The sequence below is a fragment of the Anopheles maculipalpis genome, chromosome 3RL (assembly GCF_943734695.1).
Source record: "Anopheles maculipalpis chromosome 3RL, idAnoMacuDA_375_x, whole genome shotgun sequence".
Classification (NCBI taxonomy): Eukaryota; Metazoa; Arthropoda; class Insecta; order Diptera; family Culicidae; genus Anopheles; species Anopheles maculipalpis.
This window is the reverse complement of record NC_064872.1, coordinates 90098648-90121793: the sequence shown is the minus strand read 5'-3', so window position 1 is coordinate 90121793 and position 23146 is coordinate 90098648. Positions and strand designations below refer to the sequence as shown.

The 23146-nt window shown below is 46.0% G+C and overlaps 3 protein-coding genes across 3 annotated transcripts; 1 reads left to right on the top strand and 2 right to left on the bottom strand.

Annotated features, from left to right (window-relative positions):
• Positions 1–381: 381 nt before the first annotated feature.
• LOC126563485 (mucin-5AC) lies at positions 382–9665 on the bottom strand. Its single transcript, XM_050220130.1, has 8 exons — positions 9521–9665; positions 8976–9403; positions 6889–8598; positions 5819–6497; positions 1139–5435; positions 854–1033; positions 641–757; positions 382–569 (listed from the first exon to the last, which is right to left on the bottom strand). The coding sequence occupies exons 1-8, from the start codon at positions 9524–9526 to the stop codon at positions 382–384; spliced, it is 7605 nt and encodes a 2534-aa protein (XP_050076087.1). The 5' UTR covers positions 9527–9665.
• An 851-nt stretch (positions 9666–10516) lies between these two features.
• Positions 10517–14153, top strand: LOC126561186 (kinesin-like protein Klp61F). The gene is made up of 6 exons (XM_050217132.1): positions 10517–10602; positions 10676–12152; positions 12216–12375; positions 12455–13734; positions 13810–13965; positions 14043–14153. The coding sequence occupies exons 1-6, from the start codon at positions 10517–10519 to the stop codon at positions 14151–14153; spliced, it is 3270 nt and encodes a 1089-aa protein (XP_050073089.1).
• Positions 14154–16148: 1995 nt separating this feature from the next.
• LOC126563198 (novel acetylcholine receptor chaperone) lies at positions 16149–22665 on the bottom strand. The gene is made up of 4 exons (XM_050219823.1): positions 22502–22665; positions 16745–16883; positions 16298–16449; positions 16149–16225 (listed from the first exon to the last, which is right to left on the bottom strand). The coding sequence occupies exons 1-4, from the start codon at positions 22610–22612 to the stop codon at positions 16157–16159; spliced, it is 471 nt and encodes a 156-aa protein (XP_050075780.1). The 5' UTR covers positions 22613–22665; the 3' UTR covers positions 16149–16156.
• Positions 22666–23146: the final 481 nt, after the last annotated feature.

Genomic DNA, 23146 nt, shown 5'->3' with positions numbered 1-23146 from the left:
GCGCGCTAAACAAGCAGCAACCAAATCTGGTATATATGTATATAAAAATAGAAACACAATCATTAATTCAATGCACGATCTTTTCAAAGTATTGTGTCAATACTAATGCGATGCATAAAAGGTAAACAATAGTTAAAAATGAATTGCCTCTAAAAAGTGTAAATCAAGTTAAAAAAAGGTTCCTTGGCAGCTTGTGCTCCCCCCCCCCCTCTTTCTGACCTCCAAAAGTACGTACATGAGTGTGTTATTGCAATGCAATGCATCCCCAGGGAAAGGAAAACAGTAGAGTAGCCTAAAAACAAACAAAACGGAAACAAACAAAAAACGAAAACAATAAAACGAAACAATCCCGAAACGACTAGCGCACATTTCAACAACTTGTTAGTTATTGCCGACGCTGGCACTGTTCAGTTTGGCTTGCTTCTTGTTTTCACGCTCTCGGCGACGTAGCTTCTTGCGCCGCCGATCGATACTCGCCAGCTCGGCCTTGATCGCGTTGTACGTTTTGCGCAGGTCCTGTATCTTTTTCCTTATGATCCCTATCCGCTGATTGTTGCTCAGCGAAGGATCTGCAAAGTATTGAAATATGTTAAATGAATAACGAATTTTACCTGACACACAAGCACGTTCCACGGCTTACCTAAATTGACCAGGAAATTGTACTGACAGGGACGTCCCGTTTTGCTTCCGACAAAGATCAACGAGGACGAACGGTGAAATGCCGCTAGATTGTCCGAGTTGTCCTCACTGTCTGTTGCTGGAATTGGACAATAAAATGGGAAGAAAGGGAAAATACAATTCAAAAACTGTTGCTTTGGAGACCAGGACTTTCATAGTGGCTTTTTCATCGTACCATTGCTTGTGTTAAGACCTCTTTGATTCCGGCCATAACTAGTGTTTGAACCATTGTTGCCATATCCATAGCCACCACCCAGACTGGTGTTGCCCGTCCGACGACGTTTGAGCGTTGGTTCTTCGCTCGGTTTTCGCTGTCGGCGTTTCTTCATCGGTGAGAGTGATTCTTGATCGTGTGCTGAAAGGAAATAGAATGCCAGTAGTAGTAGTAGTAGTAGTAGCGGCAGTAGTGATAGATTGTATACCAGTTGGTATATATTAGCCTATTCTATGTCTCACTTACTTTCATCCTGACTAACCGAATCCCTCGGTGAGCTGTTCGGTGTGTCGGCAGTCGATTCACCTCCACCGGAGCTAATTTTGCTTCTTAAGCTTTGTTGCTGCTGGTGCTGATGCTGCTGTTGAAGGTTGGAACTTCCTGCAACCGCCGTCGTCTGTCCACTTTGACTGGTGCTACTGATTGTTGTATTACCACCGATCGTTATCGTTACCACCGGAGGTTCGAGATCCATCGGAACGGGCTTCAGATCGGTAGCAGTTTGTATGTTTTGCGGTGGTAAAAAGGAGGATGATACGGATGTTGGTACGAGCGGTGTTTCGGCGTATACTTTCCGCCCGACCGTTGACGGTGGCAATCGGTCCTGATCTTTCGGTGCCGGTGACCCCGGAATCGTTTCCTCGCACAGTAGCAACGATAAAGATTCATTGTTCGGTGCTTGTGCTGGAGATTGTGATTGATGGTAGTGCACGGATTGCGATGGGACATCATCTTGGTTGAGAGATTGCACTGAAGATCCCAACGATTCGTTGGGATTCGATCCGGTCGTAGTTATTACGGATGCCGTCACAGCGACAACGCCACTGTTATCCTGTTGCAGTTGCGCTGCGGAGGAACCGTCTTTACGATTGTCAGCCTCAGCGCTGGTGCGTTGCGTCTGTGGCTGTTGTTCGTGCACCTTAAGCACTTCCATCAAGTACTCTTCGGAGCTCATACCACGGCTAGCCGTGTTCATCTGTATGATTGTCTCAAGCAGGCTCTGCTTGGCACCGCCTGATGTCTTTTTGTCCCCAGACGCTGTTGGTGCACCGGAGAATGATTTCGCAGGATCTTCTTTGACATGGGATGAGGGTAAGTTCTCCGTTGTTCCTGGACGATCTTGCTTTAGGATGAGTTTCTCTTTATCTGCAACCGCGGCAACAGCTGCTGCCGACGCTGCCGAGGCCATCTCGAGCGTTATGGAAGAGGAGGTTGGTGCAGATCGTGGCTTTTCCTCAAACAGTTCTTTCTTGGCCGATATCACTGAGGCAGCTGGCTGTTTGCTTTCGTAGTGAACGATCACCGCTGTTGTACTGCTGGCAATAGTGGAGGAGTTTGACAGAACCGGATGAGCATCGCGCACCATCGCGCTTCCGGTAACGGGTTCACCGCTGCCTTGCGATTCCGCATCCTCGATGATTAACCGATGCTCTGAATCGTTACTGTCCGTGGACTCATCGTCGTGGATGAACCGTGGATCAGGATCTAGCTTTCGAAGCGATTCAGTTAGATCGTTACTTCGCGATGTTGGAATCTGCTCGAGCGAATGTATCTTATGGCTTGAAGATGTAGTTATCGTCGTCTGCGGTGGATTGGTCGCTTTTATATCAGTGCTGATCGGTGAAGACTTTGTGGTGGAGACGTGAGAGTCTTCCGGTTCCTTCTTCATACCTTCGAGAGTCTTTCCTCCGTGCAGTGATTCGTTTCCATCCAAGGAAGCTGGTTTCGCCGGATGATTTACCGCCATCATTGGAGATGTGTAGGACACGGTGGAAGAACTATTACCACCACCGCTAATGGATTCCGATTTTATTGCAGGATGTAACGAGGACGTAAAAGACATCGGAGTGCCACTTTCCATCGCTGGCGATGACAGTAAACCACTGCTCATGAGCGATTTCGGCGTGCTCGGGAGCGAATGGTGATGCATCGAGCTTGGCATGTACTTCGGGAAGTCTGGCTTTTCCGACTTTATTGTTTGCTGTTGCTGTTGCTGATTCTGTTGACTTAAAGCCTTCAGTACCTTGTCGGCAATCGAGGGCGGTTTCTTCACGTTCGGCGCGTCGAATTCAAAGTTCATATCGTTAAAGTACTTTTTACAGTTCTCCAACGTTGGTTCCTCCTTTTGACTCTCATCACCTGCCTTTGCCAGCAGGACGGAAGTGGATGGACCTTTCCCGTGCGGATAAAGCACGGAAGAAATCGATCGATCGCTTACACCACCACTTCCAGCAGATGAGGCTGAAATAACTGGAGTGAAAATCCCAGGGGTTGTCGTCGCTGGAAGCGGTGGTGGTGTAGGTTTCGTATCGAGTTCTTCCTGCGATTTGAACGTTCCTTCCTCCTTAGCTCCTAACGGTCCCGGAGTAACCAGATTAAAGCTGGGAGACTTCCGTAACACATCGAACGTTGAGTCACTCTTCACTGGCGTTTGTACAAAAGCGGTCGTTAGACCAGGTTGGGCAGAGGTAGTAACTGCAGCAGTCGTTTTGGGAGAAATCTTTTCTTTTGGCTGATCTACAGAAGCGTTTACCGCCCCGGAATCGAGTTCCAAAGGAGGCTTCTGTTCCTTATCTTTCTCTTCCTTTTCTTTTGCCTCACGTCGTAATGCGCCTGGTCCTTTGGGAGGTTTGCTCTCACTCACTCCCATAGGTTCCGTTTTAACTGGTGAAGGTTTCTTTGCGCGTTTTAATGCTCCACTGTAGCCGCCCGATACGTAATTGGACGTGTCTAGAGGATCAACCGCGGTAGCAGCCATCGTTTTCCGTTGTAGCGGTTTCTTCCTTTTCTCATCTGCCTGCTGCCCGCCCAAAGAAGGAGTGAGTGAACTCACAACTTCCGCTGGTGGGACATCCGATACGAGCTTCCGTGGACCGGTTGCCCCTCCACCGACAGTTCCACTGCCACCTGTACCACCGACCACTCCCATAGGACCTGAGGAACTTGCAGTATCCTGATCGTCGTATTCATCTTCAAACTCATACACGTCCGAAATCTTCTCATTGGCGGCAGACTCGAACAGTGACTTTATACACAGGGCTTCCTTGCTGAGCAGCTTATTCTGGGCCGGTGTTAGCGTCGAGGAGGAAAAGTGTTTTTTCTCACCCAACAAACCGGAACTTCCGTGCTTTAGGGAAGTTGCCGAAGAAGCGACAGATAGTGTGGATTGAGAGCTTACGGGCGTAGAAAAGGCCGAAGTTCCTTCTCTTCCAAGTGTAAACTTTCGCTCCGTACCGGCCATTCCCGTTCCCGTTTGTTTCTTTTCTGCACGTAGCGAACTGAAAGCGGAAACTGTTGAATTTCCCGTTTGTGACAGAATGTTTGCTGTTGGTCCAATGGGAGGGACTGTTGCAGTGCTGGGTTTAGTGTCTTCCGATGCTGTACCGGATGAGGACTCCGTTGCGTTAGTGGAGGGCGATGATTTAGGAGATTTTATTGGTCGCACATTGGAACCGGTAGCGATAATTACACCCTGTTGTTGTGGTGACACGGTAATATCATCTTTAACATTACTTCCGGAAGGACCTGATGGAGATGTTCCAAATGCGGCTTTGGTTGGTGTTATTAAAGCACTCGTACCCGTACGACCGCTCGATGCGGATGGTGGAGTCTTGTCTTCCGATAGTCCTGCTTTTGATCGTACCGAAAGCGAAGCAGATGTTCCAGCGGTTTGAGATCCGAGCGGAGTTTTTTGCGGCGATTCCAGCACACTATCTTTTGCCGTTGCTGTCGTTACAGAAAGTGGCGATTTCAGATCATTTTCCGTGCTCGCATCACGAACCGTACAGAATGCCATCTTTTCCGAGTTGGCAATGATCGTGGCCGCCGTGCCGTACGTCTTAATCGGTGGTTTGCTACCGCCTGTCGACGACGACGACAACGACGATGATGTTGATGATGATGCGTCGGCTGACTTTTCTACACTCGACGCATCACTCGGATCTTTCTTATTCGCATTTAACGCCGAAGCCTTCTCGAGAGACGCCTTCGCGTCGGCGGCTTTGTTTGCAACGCTTATTAAAGGTTCGGTAGAGGACGTATCTTCACATTCGACACTGGGTGGAGGTGATGCTAAAATCTTCGGACTCAGCACTAGACCTGCTGCGAGCGGTGTTTCGGCCGTGTCGGAATCGACCATCGTCGTTATCGGTGAGCTGGAATATGCTTTGTTGGAAGATTGCGAGGAATCTTCCTCGCTGAGCGTTTCCGATTCGGAGGATTTTTCCGGCTCGTCGTCCTCCTCGGTTACGGTCGATTCTTCCTCCTTTACTATCACGTCGGATCCGGTTGGTTCCTTCTTGATCATTGCTAGCGGTGTGTTGCCCGAAAGCAAATCTTTCGTCTCGATGGAACTGCTTCTCGTGAGCACGCTTGTTGGTTCTTGCTTCGGGATAAGATGTTTGGGCACATCCGTAATGGTGGCGACCGATGTCGAATGGCTTTCTCCTGCACCACCGGCCGTTGTGGTTGTTGTTGTCGTTGTATCTGATGCCGGCGATCCAGGCGATTTCAATTCTTTGAAGCCCTTCAGCTCGGAACGTATCTAAAATCGAAAGATCGACACAGCGGGTGGATGTGTGATAGAGGAGTGTGTAATTAGAAAAGGAATTAAATCAACACAACAAAACGAAATAGGAAACGAAAGCAGTACCCAAAAATGTGATGTGATGTGGATGCGCGAACGAAGCGCAAACCCCGCCGCGGGAACCATACAAAAGTGAGAGAGATAGGGAGACAGAGAGAGAGAGAGAGAGAGAGATAGAGAGAGAGACCGAAAGAGATATAACGGGAAGGGTAGGAGGATATAGAAAAAGAAAGAGAGAGAGAGAGAGAGAGAGAGAGAGAGAGAGAAAAAGAGGTTTGTCCCCCGGTTAGTAAAGATCTGGATCGAGCGGTTAAATGCAGCGCAGTATGGTAGGAAATTACTTGATTGAGATCATAGTCACGACCACCACCACCACCACCAACACCGCCAACACCACCACCCTTGGATGCTCCGTTGGAAAACTCGTCCGATATGGCCGCGGCATCGGACGACGAACCGGCCTCGGCTGTTGTACTTACTTTCGTGCTCGTCGACGAGATGGAAATCGACGAGTTGGAAGAGGTGGTCGACGAGGTGCTGTTGGTGGTGCACTTTTTCAGCATCGGTTCGTCCGAATCGGTGTCGCTGGTATTATCCGGATCAGTCGGTACGGACAGTGAGGACGAAATGTCCGTATTGTTCGATGTTCGTCTGCCTGCGGAGGCAGCTGAAGCGGATAGGGAAGATCCGGTAGCTGCGGACGATCCACCACGTGTGAGTGGTCTTCGGTTCGACGGTGTGGCGGGTGATTTGTTCCGTCCGACGTTAGGAGTTGTGGAGCGGGGAGTAGAGTTGCTACCCGGGCCACTGCTGCTTTGTTCGCCTTTCGAATTTCCACGGCTTCGTTTAGCGATTTTTGGGGTTTTATCCCCGGCCGCAATAGATGCTCCCGGTGTTCCACCATGGGTCGGTCCTTTGCCACTGCCGCTGGTTGGTGTATTGGTGGACGATTTGCCTTTCTTGGTTTTGCTGTTGGTTAAATTTTCGGCAATACGTTCCTTGCGCACCCATTCATCGTACCTGTGAGAGAGTAAAGATTAAAGTAAAGTTGTTTTACTTTCATTTAGACTTGTCCAAGCATCAAGAAAACTGTGCTCAGGAGGCATCTGATTTCAGTTCAGTTGCAGGGAATTTGAGCCTTATAATGGAACTATTGAATCACGCAGTTGAATTTTTCCAAATTGATAATGGAATATTGTAAGCTTCTTATGGAACTTTGCAATCATATAGCGGAATCTTGAACTCAGTTAAAGGAGACTTGCAGCTCAATAACTTGCAATTCAATATTCCTCAGCGAGCATGCATTATTCCCCTGAGTGATTCTATTGCTCCATTGTGTGGATCAGGACCCTGTAATATTAAGATGAGAAGTGCACATAAAAAGAAGGCAAATAGAGCCGACATTTCATACCTCGTGTTCCAACCGGTGTAGTGTACGAGATAGATGAGATTTCCTTCCTGTTTCGCGATCTCGATCACCTTCGCTTCGTACGTCACCTTCTGCTCATCGTAGTACACCTTGAGCTTGTCGCCTACTTCGATCGGAAAATCGGGTACGGTGGATCCGGCTCCAACGGCTGGGCTAACGTTACGAACACTATGCCCACTTGCCGTCCCTGGCCCAGTTCCGTTTCCTCCAACACCACCACCCCCACCACCACCTCCGTTACCTTCCCTTCCCGGTGGACCGCCACTTTCTTCCTTTCTACTGCTGGAGGAGGGTTGTTTCTCCGGTTTAATCAAGCTGCTGGTGGTGCTACCGGCACTACCCACACTACTGCTTGCGGTTGCCGTTTCCCGATCATCCTTTTTCGAATCTACCGAATCGGCATCCTTTCGCTTACGACCCCGTTTCTCGACCACCACCGGCTCAACGGATTTCGCTTTCCCCGGCGTTGGCTTTTCCTTCTTCACTGCTGATGCTGATGAGGATGTGCCAGCGTCGTCCTTTTTGCCACCTCCGGATGATCCACTACTCTCGCCACCTCCTTTACCCGTGGATACTTTTTCTTTTTCGCGCTCTTTCTCCTTCTCCTCGAACTTATCTACCAGCGCTTTAACCTTACCGCCAACCCCCGCCTTACGCTTAGTACTGCTCGGTCTCAGGACGGCACTCTCCGCTGCACTCGATTCACTCGTATTGCCCGATTCTTCTACCGCTGAATTGGATGCTTCCGTGGCTGTCGAAGCAGCAGCAGCAGCAGCAGCAGCCGAACTACTTGCTTTTGCAGATGCATCTGCTGCTGCGGCCGACGCTGCTTTCTCCTTTGCCGTTAGAAGCTTTTCCTTTTCCGTCAGTTTCGGCGATTGAACCGAGCTGGCACGTACCAAACTGCGGCCCTTTGTCCGACTCGTCTTAGGATGCGGTACCATCGTGCAGCCAAGCTTCCGGTTGAACTCTTCGAACGAGAACAGAAATTTTTTGTACGCTTGCTTGACCAGATTCGTAATGCTGGCCGTGGCAGGTGAAAACCCTAGCCGTAAAGCGATCTGTTTCCACTGATTGAGCGTCGTTACGCGATTGTACCCGTGTAGCTTTTGCACCGCTCGGAACAACCGATACAGATCCACATCACGGTTCGTAATCGATGGCGCTTTATTCAATGGCGTTCCCCGATCATCCATAAACTTGTATAGCTGCGCTACAAAGTGATCCTTTTCCTCGGTCGGCTCATCGTCCGAGCTGTCCGTTTCGAGCTCCTGGTCCGAATCGCTACAGCTACCGGAAGTGCCGAACAATGCTTCCCTGTCCCAGTGCGGAGGAAGCACATCATTGTCCATGTACTCGATCGCTGCCGATACGGCGGCCGCTTCCGACTTGTTCACACTGTCGCGGGTGAATTCGGTCGCTTCCTTCTTGGGCACGGTGTAGTACCGGCCGTCCTTAAACGAGCGCACCAAGTATTCGTCCTTCACGCGTATCCGTACCGTATCCTGGGCGGTCGGTGCAACTACCAGCCCGGGGAACCAATTTTCTTTCGGATTTTTCTTTTTGTTGTCGCTCGTTTCCACGCACACCACCTTGCCGATGTTTTCCTCTTTATCGCTCGCATTCGAACGGGAGTGATGCGTGGGTTCGTCCTCCTCATCGGAACTTTCGTCCGGGAGCAAATGCCGCGATCTGGAATAGTGCAGAGATGAAAGGAATTTCAAAAAAAGGTTCTAAAAATCGGTACTATCAACAAACAAATCTCAAAGCCCAAACCATATTTTGAAAAAGCAAAGTATACAAACATAAACAAAATAAAAATAAAAAGATAATTAATATCGCTTCACTTGGCAAAAGTTCTACCTTGATCAACCCTACCTTGATCAAAACTAAAGTAAGTTCATTCTCGTCGCAATCGGTCGAACCGCATAAGCAATATCGTACACAAAGGAATTCCTTCCACGGATGATATGCTCATTTATCAGATAAAAGGTTCGAGTAACTGCGAGACACATTCGATCGGGATTCGCTTACCAATCCAATCCACATACAACGCCATTCACACTTACCTACGACCCCTTCGTCCACCGATGACTGGATTCCCGAAGTGTTCCGGATGCGTGAGCGGAAGCTGATCGAGTGTTTCGCTCTCGTTAAAATGTCGACCACTTTTGAGACAGAGCGCGCTACGCCGAAGCGTCGTAATGTCACCGTCATCGAACACCACCGTGTACTGGGAGCAGTCCTGGATTTTGGTTAGCGTCGCCTCGACGTACTCCTTTCGCTCCGGATGTTTCACCTCGACCGTCGCACCGACCCGGAGTGCCCCCTTGATCTGATCGTCCGAAACAACACCGGACCCGAGACCCTGCTGTTTGTACGCAACCTTGCATTTGATGTTTCGCACGACCTTGCGTACCTTGGCCTCGCAGAATGCCCCCTTGTATTTGGCGCTTACCTCCGTTCCTACAGTCAAATAAGGGGGATCGTCTACTTGCTGGACAGGGAGAGACATTGGCATATTGTTATACAAACGTAAAAACATATTAGCGGATTTACCACCCGCCACAGCACGACCCACCGTCTGCGTCATTAAGGGGCAATTCCAGCTTACCTGCATCTTTTGGAGGAAATAGCGCTCAAAACTCAAATTATCGCTGACAATCGCCACTTTTACCGCGTTCACTGATAACCTGGGTAGGGGTGCATATTATGGTTCCCGCTCCCCGCTTCGTTGGCTGTCGCTTGCTTTTAACGGGGATAGCACAGCACAGCAAGATGTTGGAGTGGTTGGCGTGCCTGCCTTTTCCTCCGGCAGTATGTGCGGACGCGTCGATGCGTTTTTTGCGGAACTAGGTTGAAAAGTTTGTCACGAATACCACCCACCAGCAAACCCGTAGAATCTACACTTTCTCTTTCAGTATGCTTACACCATGCTGAATGTGATATGGCGCTCAGGTACGCGCGTAAAAAGGGCTTTCGACGGGGGTTTGACCACAACACGCCTCGCTCGTCGCTGTTGCGTAGCATCAAAACAGGATCAACTTTTCCCAGAAATTTGTGCCTCGCAAAGATGGACGGTACACGGTGACAGTAGCTTCGTTCTAAAAGCTTCTCTTTTGACACGTGCTTCGTTGAATGAATGTTGTTATACGGGATTGTTTTGATGCAGCAAAAATGCATTTTAATGATACTTTTGGAATAGTGTAGCTTTTCAAAATTATCCTCATAATTTGCATGCTTTTGGAAACAAACTTTCATTTCGATTGAGCAATAAAAGATTTAAAAAATACTCAAAATAAAATGGTGTTGGTCAAGTTATGACCTCCGATCGAATCCACTGTGTAACGTCAACTGTCACAAATTTCAAACGCTGAACCAAACTGCCATCGCATATTTTGGATAAACGGTCGCCATTGGACACAATTGCGAGCTAGGGTAGTCGCTTTTTCTTGCCAAACATCACGCAAACTTGAACGGTTCGTAAAATCGTCACCACCAATTGCATCAGAGTGCAACGGAGCAGTTCGGAAAGTAAAGTGCAAATAGCGTACGACACAATTACAGTTGTATCGGTGCGGGTTTGCTGATACGGTGCAAAGTTACGGCCATGGACGCCAGCAATGGGAATCATTCAAACAATGCCAACAAGCCAGTGAAATGTAACCAAAATGTGCAGGTTTACGTTCGTGTTCGGTGAGTGAGCCTTGCAACTCCAGCATTTCTTTCCACCAGCGTTGTATGTTGCTATATTTTCATCCCGTTTTAGACCAGTGAACAGCCGGGAGCGGCTGATCCGTTCGATGGAGGTAGTGGAGGTAGTTTCAACCCGTGAGCTGCACCTAAAGTCGAGCTACACTGATTCACGAACGTCCAAAAAGTTCACCTTTGATCGTACCTTTGCACCGAACTCGAAACAGCATGAGGTGTACCAGGGAGTGGTGGCACCGTACATCGAGGAGGTACTGTCGGGATTTAACTGCACTGTGTTCGCTTACGGCCAAACCGGTACAGGCAAAACCTTCACAATGGTCGGTGAGGAAGAGCCGGAACTGAGTGCGGCCTGGGAAGATGATACGCAGATTGGCATCATTCCACGGGCGGTGAATCATCTGTTCGACGAGCTGCGGATGACGGAGTTGGAGTTTTCGATGCGTATATCTTACCTCGAGCTGTACAATGAAGAACTTTGCGATCTTCTTTCAAAGGACGATACCGTTAAGATACGGATCTTTGATGATGTGCAAAAGAAAGGTTCGGTGATCGTGCAGGGTCTCGAGGAGATCCCGGTACACAGTAAGGATGACGTTTACAAGCTGCTAGCGAAAGGTCAGGAACGTCGCAAAACCGCCTCCACACTGATGAACGCTCAATCGTCCCGATCGCACACAATCTTCTCGATCATCGTGCACATAAAGGAGAATGGTATTGATGGGGAGGAAATGTTAAAAATTGGTAAACTGAATCTTGTCGATTTGGCCGGCAGTGAGAACATCTCGAAAGCGGGCAACGAGAAAGGTATACGGACGCGCGAATCGGTAAACATTAACCAATCGCTGCTGACACTCGGTCGCGTAATAACGGCACTGGTAGAGAAAACGCCTCACATCCCGTACCGTGAGTCGAAGCTTACGCGCTTGCTGCAGGAATCACTCGGCGGGCGTACAAAAACATCGATCATTGCAACCGTATCACCCGGTAACAAAGATTTTGAAGAAACACTTAGCACACTAGAGTACGCGCATCGTGCTAAAAACATTCAAAACAAACCGGAAGCGAACCAGAAATTGTCGAAAAAGACGGTCATTAAGGAGTACACGGAGGAGATCGATCGGCTGAAGCGCGATCTAATGGCAGCACGGGACAAGAACGGTATCTACCTGGCTGAGGATACGTACAACGAGATGGTTTACAAATCGGAAGCGGCCACAAAAGAGTTGAACGATAAATCGGCCCTAATCAAGGCGCTCAAGGAGGATCTGGCGAAGAAGGAATCAATCTTCAAGGAGGTAGCTTGTAGTTTGGCCGAACGCGAGGAAGAGCTACGCCGTACAGCGAACGATTTGGGACAAACACGTACCGAGCTATCGAACACGAAGCGCAGTCTTTCGAAAACCAAGCGAAGATACGTGGAGAAGAAAGTGATATTGCAGCACCATTTGCGAACGGAAGAAATGCTTACCGGGCAGGCGAAGGAGTTGATCAGCGTGGTAGAAACAGTGACGGAAGATACGAACGGTTTGCATGTAAGTATGCTTTTGGTAATAATGCAAGTAAGGATTTGGTAATAATTCATCAAACAATTGTAGGATACAGTTGAGCGTCGTCGGGAGATTGATAATAAAAACAAAAGCGCTTCGGAGCAGTTTGTCGATCGCGTGCGTGATCGCATTCGTACAATACAGGATGATGTGGGCAAAATGGCAGAGGAATGCAATCGGCTAACAGTGACCATGAACGTTGGATGGGGTAAGAAGAAGAGAATGAGTTCCCTAATTGCTTGGTGACAATCCTTTTAAAATGTGATTTATTTTCTCAAAAAAATCAGAAAGCTACAGCCAGCAGCAAGAACAATTGCACAACGAAACCAAGGCACAGCTTACGGCGCTAGAAACCATGAACCAAAACCTGCTGCAACAGAACGCTACACTCGTAGAAGCATTCAAAGCGACACTGGAGGAAAACATGAACGTAGGGCGAGATGACATTGTTCGCTTTCTTGCCCAAATAGAACAATCCCGTGGCGTGCTGATGCAATCGTTTACCGGTACGATAGAAAAGCTAATGCTCGGCATCCAGCGCACCCTGGACACGCAGCTCGAGCAGACGCGCAAACAGTTCGATCGTATGATCGTGCACGGCCAAACGCGTGACACGAAATGTGCCGAATTTTGTCAAACATTTACCGGGCAGCTGGCCGATCTCGAAGCGATAACGGCCACCTTCGAAAGCCATCACACACGTCTGCAGGATTATGTGAAACAATCGAACGACGAGCAACAAAAAGAGCTGGAAGCGGCGAAAGAATTTGAGCAAAACTTAAAGTCGTTATTGGAACAGCAAGTGAATGGAGTGCAGCGACTTATGCAGCAAATGACCGCATCCAAGCGTCAGCAATCACAGCTTACACAGATCGTGGTTGGAGTTTCGGACGAGTTGATCAACCAAGGAAGGCAAGCTGCCGGACAATTGCAGGCGATTCGTGGATCGATTGAAGAAAAGACGAAAACGGTACAAGAATCCACCATGGAAAGGGACCGGCATGTGGCGGAATGTGATGCATTGGTACAACAACACCAATCTGCGGTAAAGCAAGAGCTTGCAGCTGTGGACCTTTCGATTGTCGATGCAAATAGTCAAACGATCGTCAATGCACTTGAGGAACAGCGTGCTCGACTGTCAGCCGCGCAGGAAGAAACACAAGCTAAGCTGCATGAATTCACCCAAAGCTTTGAAGCACAAAATGATCGGTACGGACATGCCCAGGAGGAAGGTATTGGCCTTGTGGTGGGTGGCTTACAAGCACAGCAACATGTAAGACAACAGTATGGCAGCACTTCCAGTGATCATACGCAACGCATCGGACAAACGATAGAATCATACGAACGGCGAACGAAGGACGAACAGCTGCACGAACTTCAGTGCGAGTTCGAACGATTCCATGCGAACGATCTAACTTTCTACCAACCGACGGGTAAAACACCGATCCGCAAGAAGGTTAATTACCCGCGGGAAATTGCCATGGCTTCGCCCGATGAGCGCATACTTAGACGTTTTTGGCGCGAACGCGGTATGGTGGAATTAGATCTTTCTACAACAATTTGTGAGGTAAGAGCAGTAGTTTGTCAGTGGGGCGAAAATGTGTGACTTAAATTACTCCGTTTTACGGTTCTATCTACACAGGACATGGAAGAGATGCATCCGCTTGATAGAAGTGATACAGTGAAAGTGCACGAAATAAGAAACTCGACCCCATTGATGCAACGGTCAAGTACGACGAATCTGGACGAAGATAGGCAACATTTTAAAGAGCTGCAGATTTCCAACATTGCTTCAAAGGTATTCACTCAAAATTCACTCAATATTCCCAAAAACAGAAAATACGAAGATGTAATAACTTAAACTTTTTTTTTTAGATCAATTCCGTGCAAATGCTTGAAGAAAGTGTGGAAGAAAACAAAGAGAACGGTGGCGACATTGTGGATCGTTTGTGCACGGAAAAGGGTCCAATTATCATTTCACCGTAGTAGAAGCTCACCAAAAATCGTTCTTTTGCAAATCGCTGGCAAAAGATACGCCAAATTCTAGGTGAGATCGTTGTTAAACGCAAAAGCCCTTCGTTTCTTCTTTTTTTTAATGCTTATAATTTCTTGGCAGCCGTAAGGTGGTGCTGCTTCCGAAGCAGTCCTGCCCACTGCATAGTTCCCAGTATAATGATACAAAAGAAGAACACATTTATATACAGTTAAAAAGATATGCGTCTTTCAAAGCGATCGTTAAATTACACACACACGCACACACACACACACAGATAACTCACACCTTAGTATGTGTAGTATATAATGTGTGAATCCATTTTACAAAGAAAAAAACTCGTATGATGGTAATAGGCCATCCTCTAGTTTTTGCAATAGTTTTGCACCGAATGTCGCAAATGTTTTAATAATGACAGGATCCGGTTTTCATAAGTCACACTAGTAATATTCCTTGTGAAAAACGTTCCGAATAAAATACGTACAACTTAACAAATGATTGTTTCTGGTCGTAAACTGTTTGTTTGTTGTTTAAAGTATTATTTCTCCCTTTTATTTTCTTATCATTTGTTTCTTGTGCTTGTTTTACGCTTTTTTTTCTTATTTTAACTCGCCCAACCGGCGTCGTGTTTGGGTATTACATTTTGCACTTACACCATCTTCGTCTCCTCCATTTTTTTTGAGGACATATATCTGATCGTTTGACACTCTGCGGAAGTAGTGGTAATGTGTAATGTTCGTTTTTTTCCTCCCTCTCTCTCATCTTCTTTGTTAAGTTGTGTAAATTGCATTTTCTGTTTTGTCGTATGGGCCACTCTACAGCAAGTAACAAATGAAGAATGAATGAAGAGATCAATCCTCCTTACGCTGGCCAGAACTAGTACACGCGTGTGTCTGTATGATTGAATGGATGTGCCGTGTGCTCTTCCCCTGTGCGTGTGGTTTGTGTGCTTTATCTTTTAAAACTAGCGTTGTGCGAAAAAAAAACACGAGGAAGTGTTTTTTTTGGTTTTAGAAAAGTTCGATAATCATCACCCTCCTTGTAGACTCAAATACGAACAAACCAATATGATATTGAGCCAAAATGAAAAAAAAACTTTAAATAATAAAGAAAAAAATACTCTTAAAAAGAAGTTCAACTATTCAAAATCTGACTAGAGAATAGTGTTTTCCCTTGTTTTAGTTTTATTGTGATCACATTTAGAAAAAAGTAAAACAGCAGAGACCGCGATTTGCGTTAGTTCGTTCTTTACCGGTCACTCGAGTCTCACCGTTTATAAGTCTCTACCAACTGACAGAACAGAAGAGTATATATCCTTCCCAATGAAATAAACCATAATAATAGATAAAAAATTTTAAAAAAGAAGAGAAAATCCTTTTCTCTTCTAGAGAAAAGGTCTCGTATGTGTTTTTGTCGTACAGTTTTAGTTTGGCCCCAAAACAAAGAAAAGAAAGAAAATATTCTACACTTCCGACTAGAGTACGTGAGCGGTCTGTCGGGGTTGACGAATAATTAATCGCGATTAAATATGTTGTTTCGTTGTTAATCTTCTCTTTGCTTTTTGACTCTCTCTCTCTCTCTCTCTCTCTCTCTCTCTCTCTCTCTTTTTTTCTCTCTGTCCTGCAGTTCGTTTTAAATGAAGAAATCCGTCAATCCGTGTTTGGGTATCTGTTTTTCCCATTTTTTTCCTTTCCGTTTCGTAACACCGAATGAAACCGTTTTCCATGTCTCTCTTGTGTCTAGTGTTTCGTTTTCCGCTCCCATATTACGTTGAGCTTCCCGTTCTCTCTACTGTGGGTGGCTGATTTATAAAACTCCTTACAAAACGATACATCCCTTGTGTGTAATATACGCGCGGGTTATCGCCTTACAGTACAGAAGAATTTTTTCATTTTCTCTCTCTCTCTCTCTCGCTCTCACTCTCTCTTTCTCTCCATTATACGGTCTAGGGGGAACTGAGATCAGTAGCCGGACAGGATACACGAGGATTGCCACCTTACTCCTGTTTCAGTCCATTGGCAGTGGGCTGTGCAGCAGCTGCTAGGGCCGCTTCCCGTCTGCTTGCCTGTGTGTTTGTGTGTGAATCGAGAGCATTAGTATCGAGATAAGTTTCACCTTTTCTTCGAACCTCACATACCTGATACCATATCACTAGCCGCCCGATCAGCATGAAGGTGAAGACGAGCGCCGGGCCGGACCGTTCGAACGGATCGCTTACCATGTAGTGCGAGTAGACGGCCAGGAACATCAACAGTAGAAGCGTTATGTTGGCCGCATTTTTTATTTTATCTTGCCGTTGTGATGCAATAAAAAATAAAAGAAGTAAAGGAGAGATTAAATGTTTAAAGTCACTCTCAACTATTTTTAGTTCTGCAAATTAATGGACAACACCGTTGAAGTGGAAGTTGGCATCCACTGCCACTGATTCTACTGGAGCATTATGTTTTATTCTTATTAGCATGACTCAAACCAGCACCAGAAAAAGCCATGTGGCCCCACACTGCCAGCAACCCTTTTTCAAGCTGTGTCTTGTCCCACTTGGCAAGTTCATTAATTTCTCCCTCCCCCCGGGGAAGTTACTTACGGCTAGGTATGAGCACCATGGCCAGACCGCACAGCACCTCTAGTCCGCCGACCGATCGCCGGTACCATTTTGAGGGTATTTTAAACTCCAGCAGTGTCGAGAGCGGGAACACTTTCGCATACTTGACGTAGTTCTTGCGCTGTAACGAAAAGCATACAGATATCGGTTAGTTGGCTGCGTTCGTATGGATTCACAGACAAGTGGAAGTTCCGCAAAACATCCACTGGAAGAGGTGCGAGCGGATTAAAAGATGAGATTATTTAATGTAAATAAACTATGACTTCATACATCTTCAACAGCCTGCAATGCTAGGGGCAAATTGATTACATTTCATTTGGAGCTAAAATTGCTGTTAGAATTTTCCGTTAAATCAACTTTGAATGCTCAATGCTTGGTGTCATGACTTGGATTAAATATTAAATTGTCTAAATGGAATTTTCCAAAACAGTTACGGGGGTTTTTAGCCTGTTTAATATCTGGTGCCGTTGACTAAGATTAATACAAAATTAATTCAATACAACCTAAATAGAAAGCGATAAAATTCAAACCATTTTCGTAGGAGCGTATAGGATTTAATTTAAAATTTGATCATTCTTTCTTATTATACAAGTAATAAGGACTCTCCACACACATCATCCATCACAAACAGTTTACAAAACCCCAACAATGAGCGGTCAATTAGACGAAGTTTATTCAGTCCACCGGCCAGCCATCCATAAACACGTGGTCGTAGTCGTTAATTGGTACTAACAACATCCCACCTCTCCCTCCCTTTGTTCAACCCCTTCTTCACATGCTTTAAAAGGGCGCTACAAATTTTGCGCTCACCTAAAGTCTCTCTTCTCTCGATCGTTCGTTTTTTTTTTTCGTTTGGCTTCCATTTTTCCTCAAACGATCGTAAATGTGTCTTAGGTAATGGGGTTGAAGTTAATGTTTACTCTCAGGGGTGGGTATTTTCCCCTATCTCCCCCAATCTCCCCGAACTGGTTAGCCGACCTTGTGCATCCTGCCTCAGACATCAGAGAAGCTGCATCAAACGCAACTCGATGTGAGGTAATTTTGGATTTTGGTAGGAAGTGCAGCTCGCGTTGTGACGATGATGATGCGTTTATAAAAAGACATCCTTTCCAATCGTGGAACGAAGATGGTGCACCGTGCTCTAATCTAAGGTCGTTCCCTTTTGGCCCTTTCGAGCAATGGGCCTTGGAAGGTCGGGCTCGGGTATAAATAGTGATTGTCTTTTCTCACCAGTTTCCACCAAGTTTTAAGTGACATCAAGAGGCATATCTCGTGGGATTTTTTTGCAGTTAGATGTACCGCTTTCCTTACGCATCAATTTAATCTGCAACGTGAAGAAAGTTTAATACTGTGAAGCAACAGCAATTCGGCACACATGTCAATCATGCGTTACTCATTGCCTTTAGTGTGAAGTGAAATAAAAGCATACCGTGAGGATGGGATGCGATACACGCGAGCGTAAATAATATCGAAATGATTTAAGACCGGCCCTAAAGCTGCCACAGTTTGACGGGTGTATGTAAATAAATATCGGCACATCGTACATGCAGGGCGCACGTGCTCCACCGCAATGGAGACGCCTGGTGTTTGATGAGTTTTCCCGCCCTCGTCGGCTAACATCGTATCGACGGTGTTGTCAAGGAAACGGAAGGAAACGAGTGATCTGTTCTATCTCATAACGGCTATGGGATGTGTGTGGGTACACTATCCACAGCACAGGAACAATTGACGCAAGTCTACGCTTAATACTTAAGACATCGAGGAACGCGTCAAAATGGGTTCGACGTTGAAAAGTAACGCTACACATTATCGGCTTCTCGTTGACGTAGATATCGCTGAACGACGTGCATGAATTCTTGAGAAAAAGACTCCAATTTCTCGGTGCGAAAGTAGAGTGCTTCTATACACGAGAACAATACGTCACCGGACGTGTATTAATCTGTCCAGAACGGTTCTTTAATATGAGTTTTTGAAGAATCGTAACTGTAGGAATAGTAATCAACTCTAAACGTCGTCTCATTGCCGTTTTGTCAACAAGCCATAAATGTCATTAAATGTATCAAATGGGACACAGTGCAACATAATTGCGCCGCATCGTGACAGGCAGCAAATCATGCTGAAGCCTCTAATCAGTGGGCGCTTTACTAGTATTGTTTCCCCGCTGTATATACAGCACAATCATCACCGAACGGTTGACAATCATTGACCTAACTAACGACACCGACCCACAGACACGAAGCTGCACGAAAAATCCAGGGAAACTGTCGCGTTTATTTTTAATAGAACTCTGCCGCCAGTCCTCCGCATGTCCGCTCAGCTGTCACCCGACCGGTTCCGCGCGCATCGTCGGCCTCGGTGGAACCGTCTCGCGCGCCACGTTTCGCGCTTTGCCGCGGGTTATAGGGGTTGAGTTTGAGCTCACACTCACGCAATGTCTGCATTTGATTTCGGTTATTCGATTTCGGGAAGGCACTTATACCGACGAATGGCATGTGGCGTCGGTGTGTGTTAAAGCGATCGTGTCATCCACTGAGGAATTTGAGCATGCAGAGCAACGGAATGCATGCTGGTCAGGGTCAATGTTAGGGAAGACGTTGCGGTTTTTACGAATAAAATTACTTAAAGAGAGCCTGTCAGCTGACCAAAACACAGTTGAGTTCAATTTTTACAACATTTATTTTGTTTTGATACAACCCTAACATTGTGTGGAGTTGTTGAATGATTTTATAATTTAAAAAAAAACCCCTTCAATTGTACCGATGTTCCGGTATCAATGGCAGTGACAAAATTGACGAACAATCATCAACAAGAGACGCATGCATGCAACTAAAAATGAGAAACCACAAGAAAAAGAGACGTACCATAGCAGAATGAAGCATCACAAACCGCACACACTTCTGTCCTATTCCTATTTATACTTCGACCCAGGAACGACCCAACGGTGTGACGGTGTGGTTCTTCAAGTTCAAGCGGTTCTTTCCCATGGCCACACGCCATTACGGTTTGGCAATGGCCGCGCGCGTCTTCGTCTTTGAGCTGTCAGACTCTCTCCCATGGTTCCCTCTCTCTTTTTCTCGCTCGATCTAGCAATCATCGACCACTGTTTACTTTGATTGATCGATGGATATATCCCGTCCGATAACTCACCGGATCGGCGGCGCTTGTTTGCGATGATCTCGCGCGTGTTTGTATGATGATTGCGAAACTCATTCGTCGTCGGTTGCTTACTACAGAGAATTGTTTATCCAAAGCAGCATCAATCCTTTCCAACCTATCTCGATTTATGATAGTGGTACCCGTGAATCGATGCGGTAATGAATCGGTCACTTGTTTGGGATCTTAATTCTGGCAAAGGAAGATCTATGACCGTTCCGCCAAACAATTCTATTTCCAATGATGGCGACTATTGTCTTATCAGGAAAAAATATACCAACCTCCACTCGCCTTTCTACCAGGATGAATTGAGATTTGATGACGGTCGTTGTTCGTCCGTTGCATAATATATGGCTCAAGTTTCTGTTTTGACGAGAGGATATTACTTGCCTGAGAGATAATAGTCAGGTACACGATCAAGTACACCCAATCGATCGAAATAAACGTTCATGAAGTCAATCATGATCGCGAATGCGTCAACTCGTCTCGGATTGCATTTCGAATCCGTTCCAAGCGGTATATCAAGATCACATTTCAAACCAGCTAACGTCATTGCCCTTCTCAGTATTAATTTTTCTTTAACAAAACAAAAAAAAAAAAATAGTGGAACTCAGGAAAACTGAGAGAAAGCAATTTACCATCGCAATTAATCATCCATTTGCGATACGAATGATTTGTTGGAGCACGATCACAACCCATCCGGTTGTTTTGGCCTTCAAATGCTCATGTTTCCATACACGGATGTATATATGTACAATTCGATTCGAAGGTGGCAATATTTATACACCCAAATTTATCGGTTATTGGATCGATTTTGGCAGCGGCCAGTGTGCCCGTTGTTTGGCGTTGCCGGACGGGAAAATATGAACCAAGCGCTTTAATGAATAATCGAATGATGCAAGAATTGTGGCGGGCGCTAGGGCACATGCTGCACGTGTCCTTAATGTGTTTTTGATTTAACGAGCGATCGATTGCGTCGAGAAAATGACATTTTAATTGAACAATTGTGTTGGGGCGTGTGTGTGTGTAATCGGGTGTTTTTAGTACAAATGATCTAAAAATGTAATCGACTAGGTATACTAAGTTACAATGACAGAAGAATAGCCATTGACTTAGAGGTTAAAAAATAAATCAAAATAATTCTTCCTAAAGCTGTGTCCTGTATTTCCTACACTCAAGGTAGGAACACTCAACCTCTCGTGTTTCTTGTGCCCCTCTACCCTATGCACTAAAATGATGCAAAAAAAGGTTGCAAATATTTGCAAATAGTCCTAAAGGTAGCACAAAAGCAGAACCGATCCATCCACACACAGCAAGTTCATAGTGCAACGGGTGCCAACAAGGCACGGACGTTACGAAACACTAGCGGTATTGTGCACCATTTACTTCTGAAAAGTGTGTGGCCCGGTCACTCACAAAAAGAAGACATTTTATGCCTTCAATGCTCTCCCCACGGCAAATGTTTACGTTTACTGAGAAGATCACTGACACGATCGTGCGAGGGGATTGGGTAAAACACGAAAACAAAATAACACAAAAATTGGAAGCAAAAACCCCGATCTGTCGTACAAAATAAAATCACAAAAACATAATTTTGCTCAAGCGAACTCTCGAGAGGGAAAGGGATATTCCGGGTGTAGGGTATTGCCGTAAGAGGAGTGCTTCATTCGAAGAGGAGTAGTAGCTGCTGTGTTCTACATTTTGAATAGGTTCCGAACTGTTTTCGCTAGAGATTGAGAAGAGTCTGTGTCTTTGCGGGACGGCGGATGCCCCACTAGAGGCTGAGGACACTGTGTAGAGAAGGCAGCAATAGCAGCAGAACAAAATGTAGCAAAATTTGCCCCGATTGCTATTTTAATAAGTGTTCCACCCCATCTCGGGGGGCTTTACGGCGTGCAAGAGGGTTGATGTTGCCCATCGGAGAGGCCGATGTGTTTTTATTCTGTTTGTGAGCATCTAACGTGGTGTTTAATGAGATAATTCATAGTCGTAGCCAACAAGAGAATTAAAAATTTTGCTAATTTTTAGTATCAAAAGGAAAATTCTCGGCAAATGCTTGCAATTGCTAGAATAGTGGAGATTGTGAATGAACAAAGCAAAAAAGACACAAATCAAGCAGGCCGCAGTATCGCAATCGTGCACGCTCTCGTCGAGTGTTTGAGAGGATGCTAGCAGGTTGTGCAAATGCATTTTCATTAATTCTGTGAGCTACTACAGCTACACACACCTTCGAAACGTGTCGGTGTATTTTAAAAGCGGCTTAAAGATAAGCGCATCGGATGATTTGACAGGTCTAAATAACATCCGATGGATGTTGGATGAATGGAAGTGAGAATCAGGAGAAGTCCCCGAGAACTTTGGAATCTTCTTTCCTTTGTCCAAATTATAGTTATCGACTTCGGTAAGTGCTGTCTTTCTTGGAAGACTCAGTCTCACATTGATCTATTTTCATTTTTCCACTCCAGTGCAGATGGATGCATTATTAATTTTGGACTCTTCTGCTTTTCTTCCTCACTCAAATATACATTCAACTACATCTTCTACTACTACTACTGTTGATCCCCTGATGACATGAGAATCACCTACCAAATCTCGATGCAGGTCCTTGCTGAGGTGTGGCGAAATCTTCATAATGCCGATGAATATGAAGAACAGCCCGAGCAGTATCGAGAGGCTCCTCAGCACCAGCGAGGACATTTTTTGCGTGTTCTGCGTAATTTTGACGGCTGTTCCGGGGTACACGGGTATCACGAGAAACTGAACTTCTACGTGGGGTGGGAGGCTTTACACGGTTTCGGCTTCCGACCCTATCACTGTGATCTTTTCACAATATTTTCACCGTACGTTTTTGTGCTGCAACTTTTCACTCATTCAATGCTATTATTGCTTTGCTTTTCTTTGCTTTCGTTTCGATAAACTTTATAGCTTATTTTCACTGCTACCGCACGGATTGAGATTCGTGGAAAGGAATAAGAAGCTTTCGTTAAAACAAAACACACATACACACACACACACTCAAATACACAGAATTTCTCTTTGTTTCGGAGCGAAAAGGATGCTGCAGGATGAGCCTGGATTTAACTTTCAGGTTTGACTGTGCTGATTACCTACAACTCTACGGAACGTACACACCCAAAATTGTTGTGAACATCCAAACCGAGAATACCAAACCGACAGGAACGGATCTTGAACGCCAGATACACACGGAAAAGTCTGCTCACGGGCTCAACT

Coding starts and splice junctions, on each gene's coding strand:
- LOC126563485 (XM_050220130.1), bottom strand. Junction 5,436..5,818: donor GTGACTATGATCTCAATCAA/GTAATTTCCTAC, acceptor TTTCGATTTTAG/ATACGTTCCGAGCTGAAGGG. Junction 758..853: donor AGGTCTTAACACAAGCAATG/GTACGATGAAAA, acceptor GTCCAATTCCAG/CAACAGACAGTGAGGACAAC.
- LOC126561186 (XM_050217132.1), top strand. CDS start 10,517: ATGGACGCCAGCAATGGGAATCATTCAAACAATGCCAACAAGCCAGTG. Junction 12,153..12,215: donor AAGATACGAACGGTTTGCAT/GTAAGTATGCTT, acceptor AAACAATTGTAG/GATACAGTTGAGCGTCGTCG. Junction 12,376..12,454: donor GACCATGAACGTTGGATGGG/GTAAGAAGAAGA, acceptor CAAAAAAATCAG/AAAGCTACAGCCAGCAGCAA.
- LOC126563198 (XM_050219823.1), bottom strand. CDS start 22,612: ATGTCCTCGCTGGTGCTGAGGAGCCTCTCGATACTGCTCGGGCTGTTC. Junction 16,450..16,744: donor CATGGTGCTCATACCTAGCC/GTAAGTAACTTC, acceptor CACAACGGCAAG/ATAAAATAAAAAATGCGGCC. Junction 16,226..16,297: donor GGCTAGTGATATGGTATCAG/GTATGTGAGGTT, acceptor ACAAACACACAG/GCAAGCAGACGGGAAGCGGC.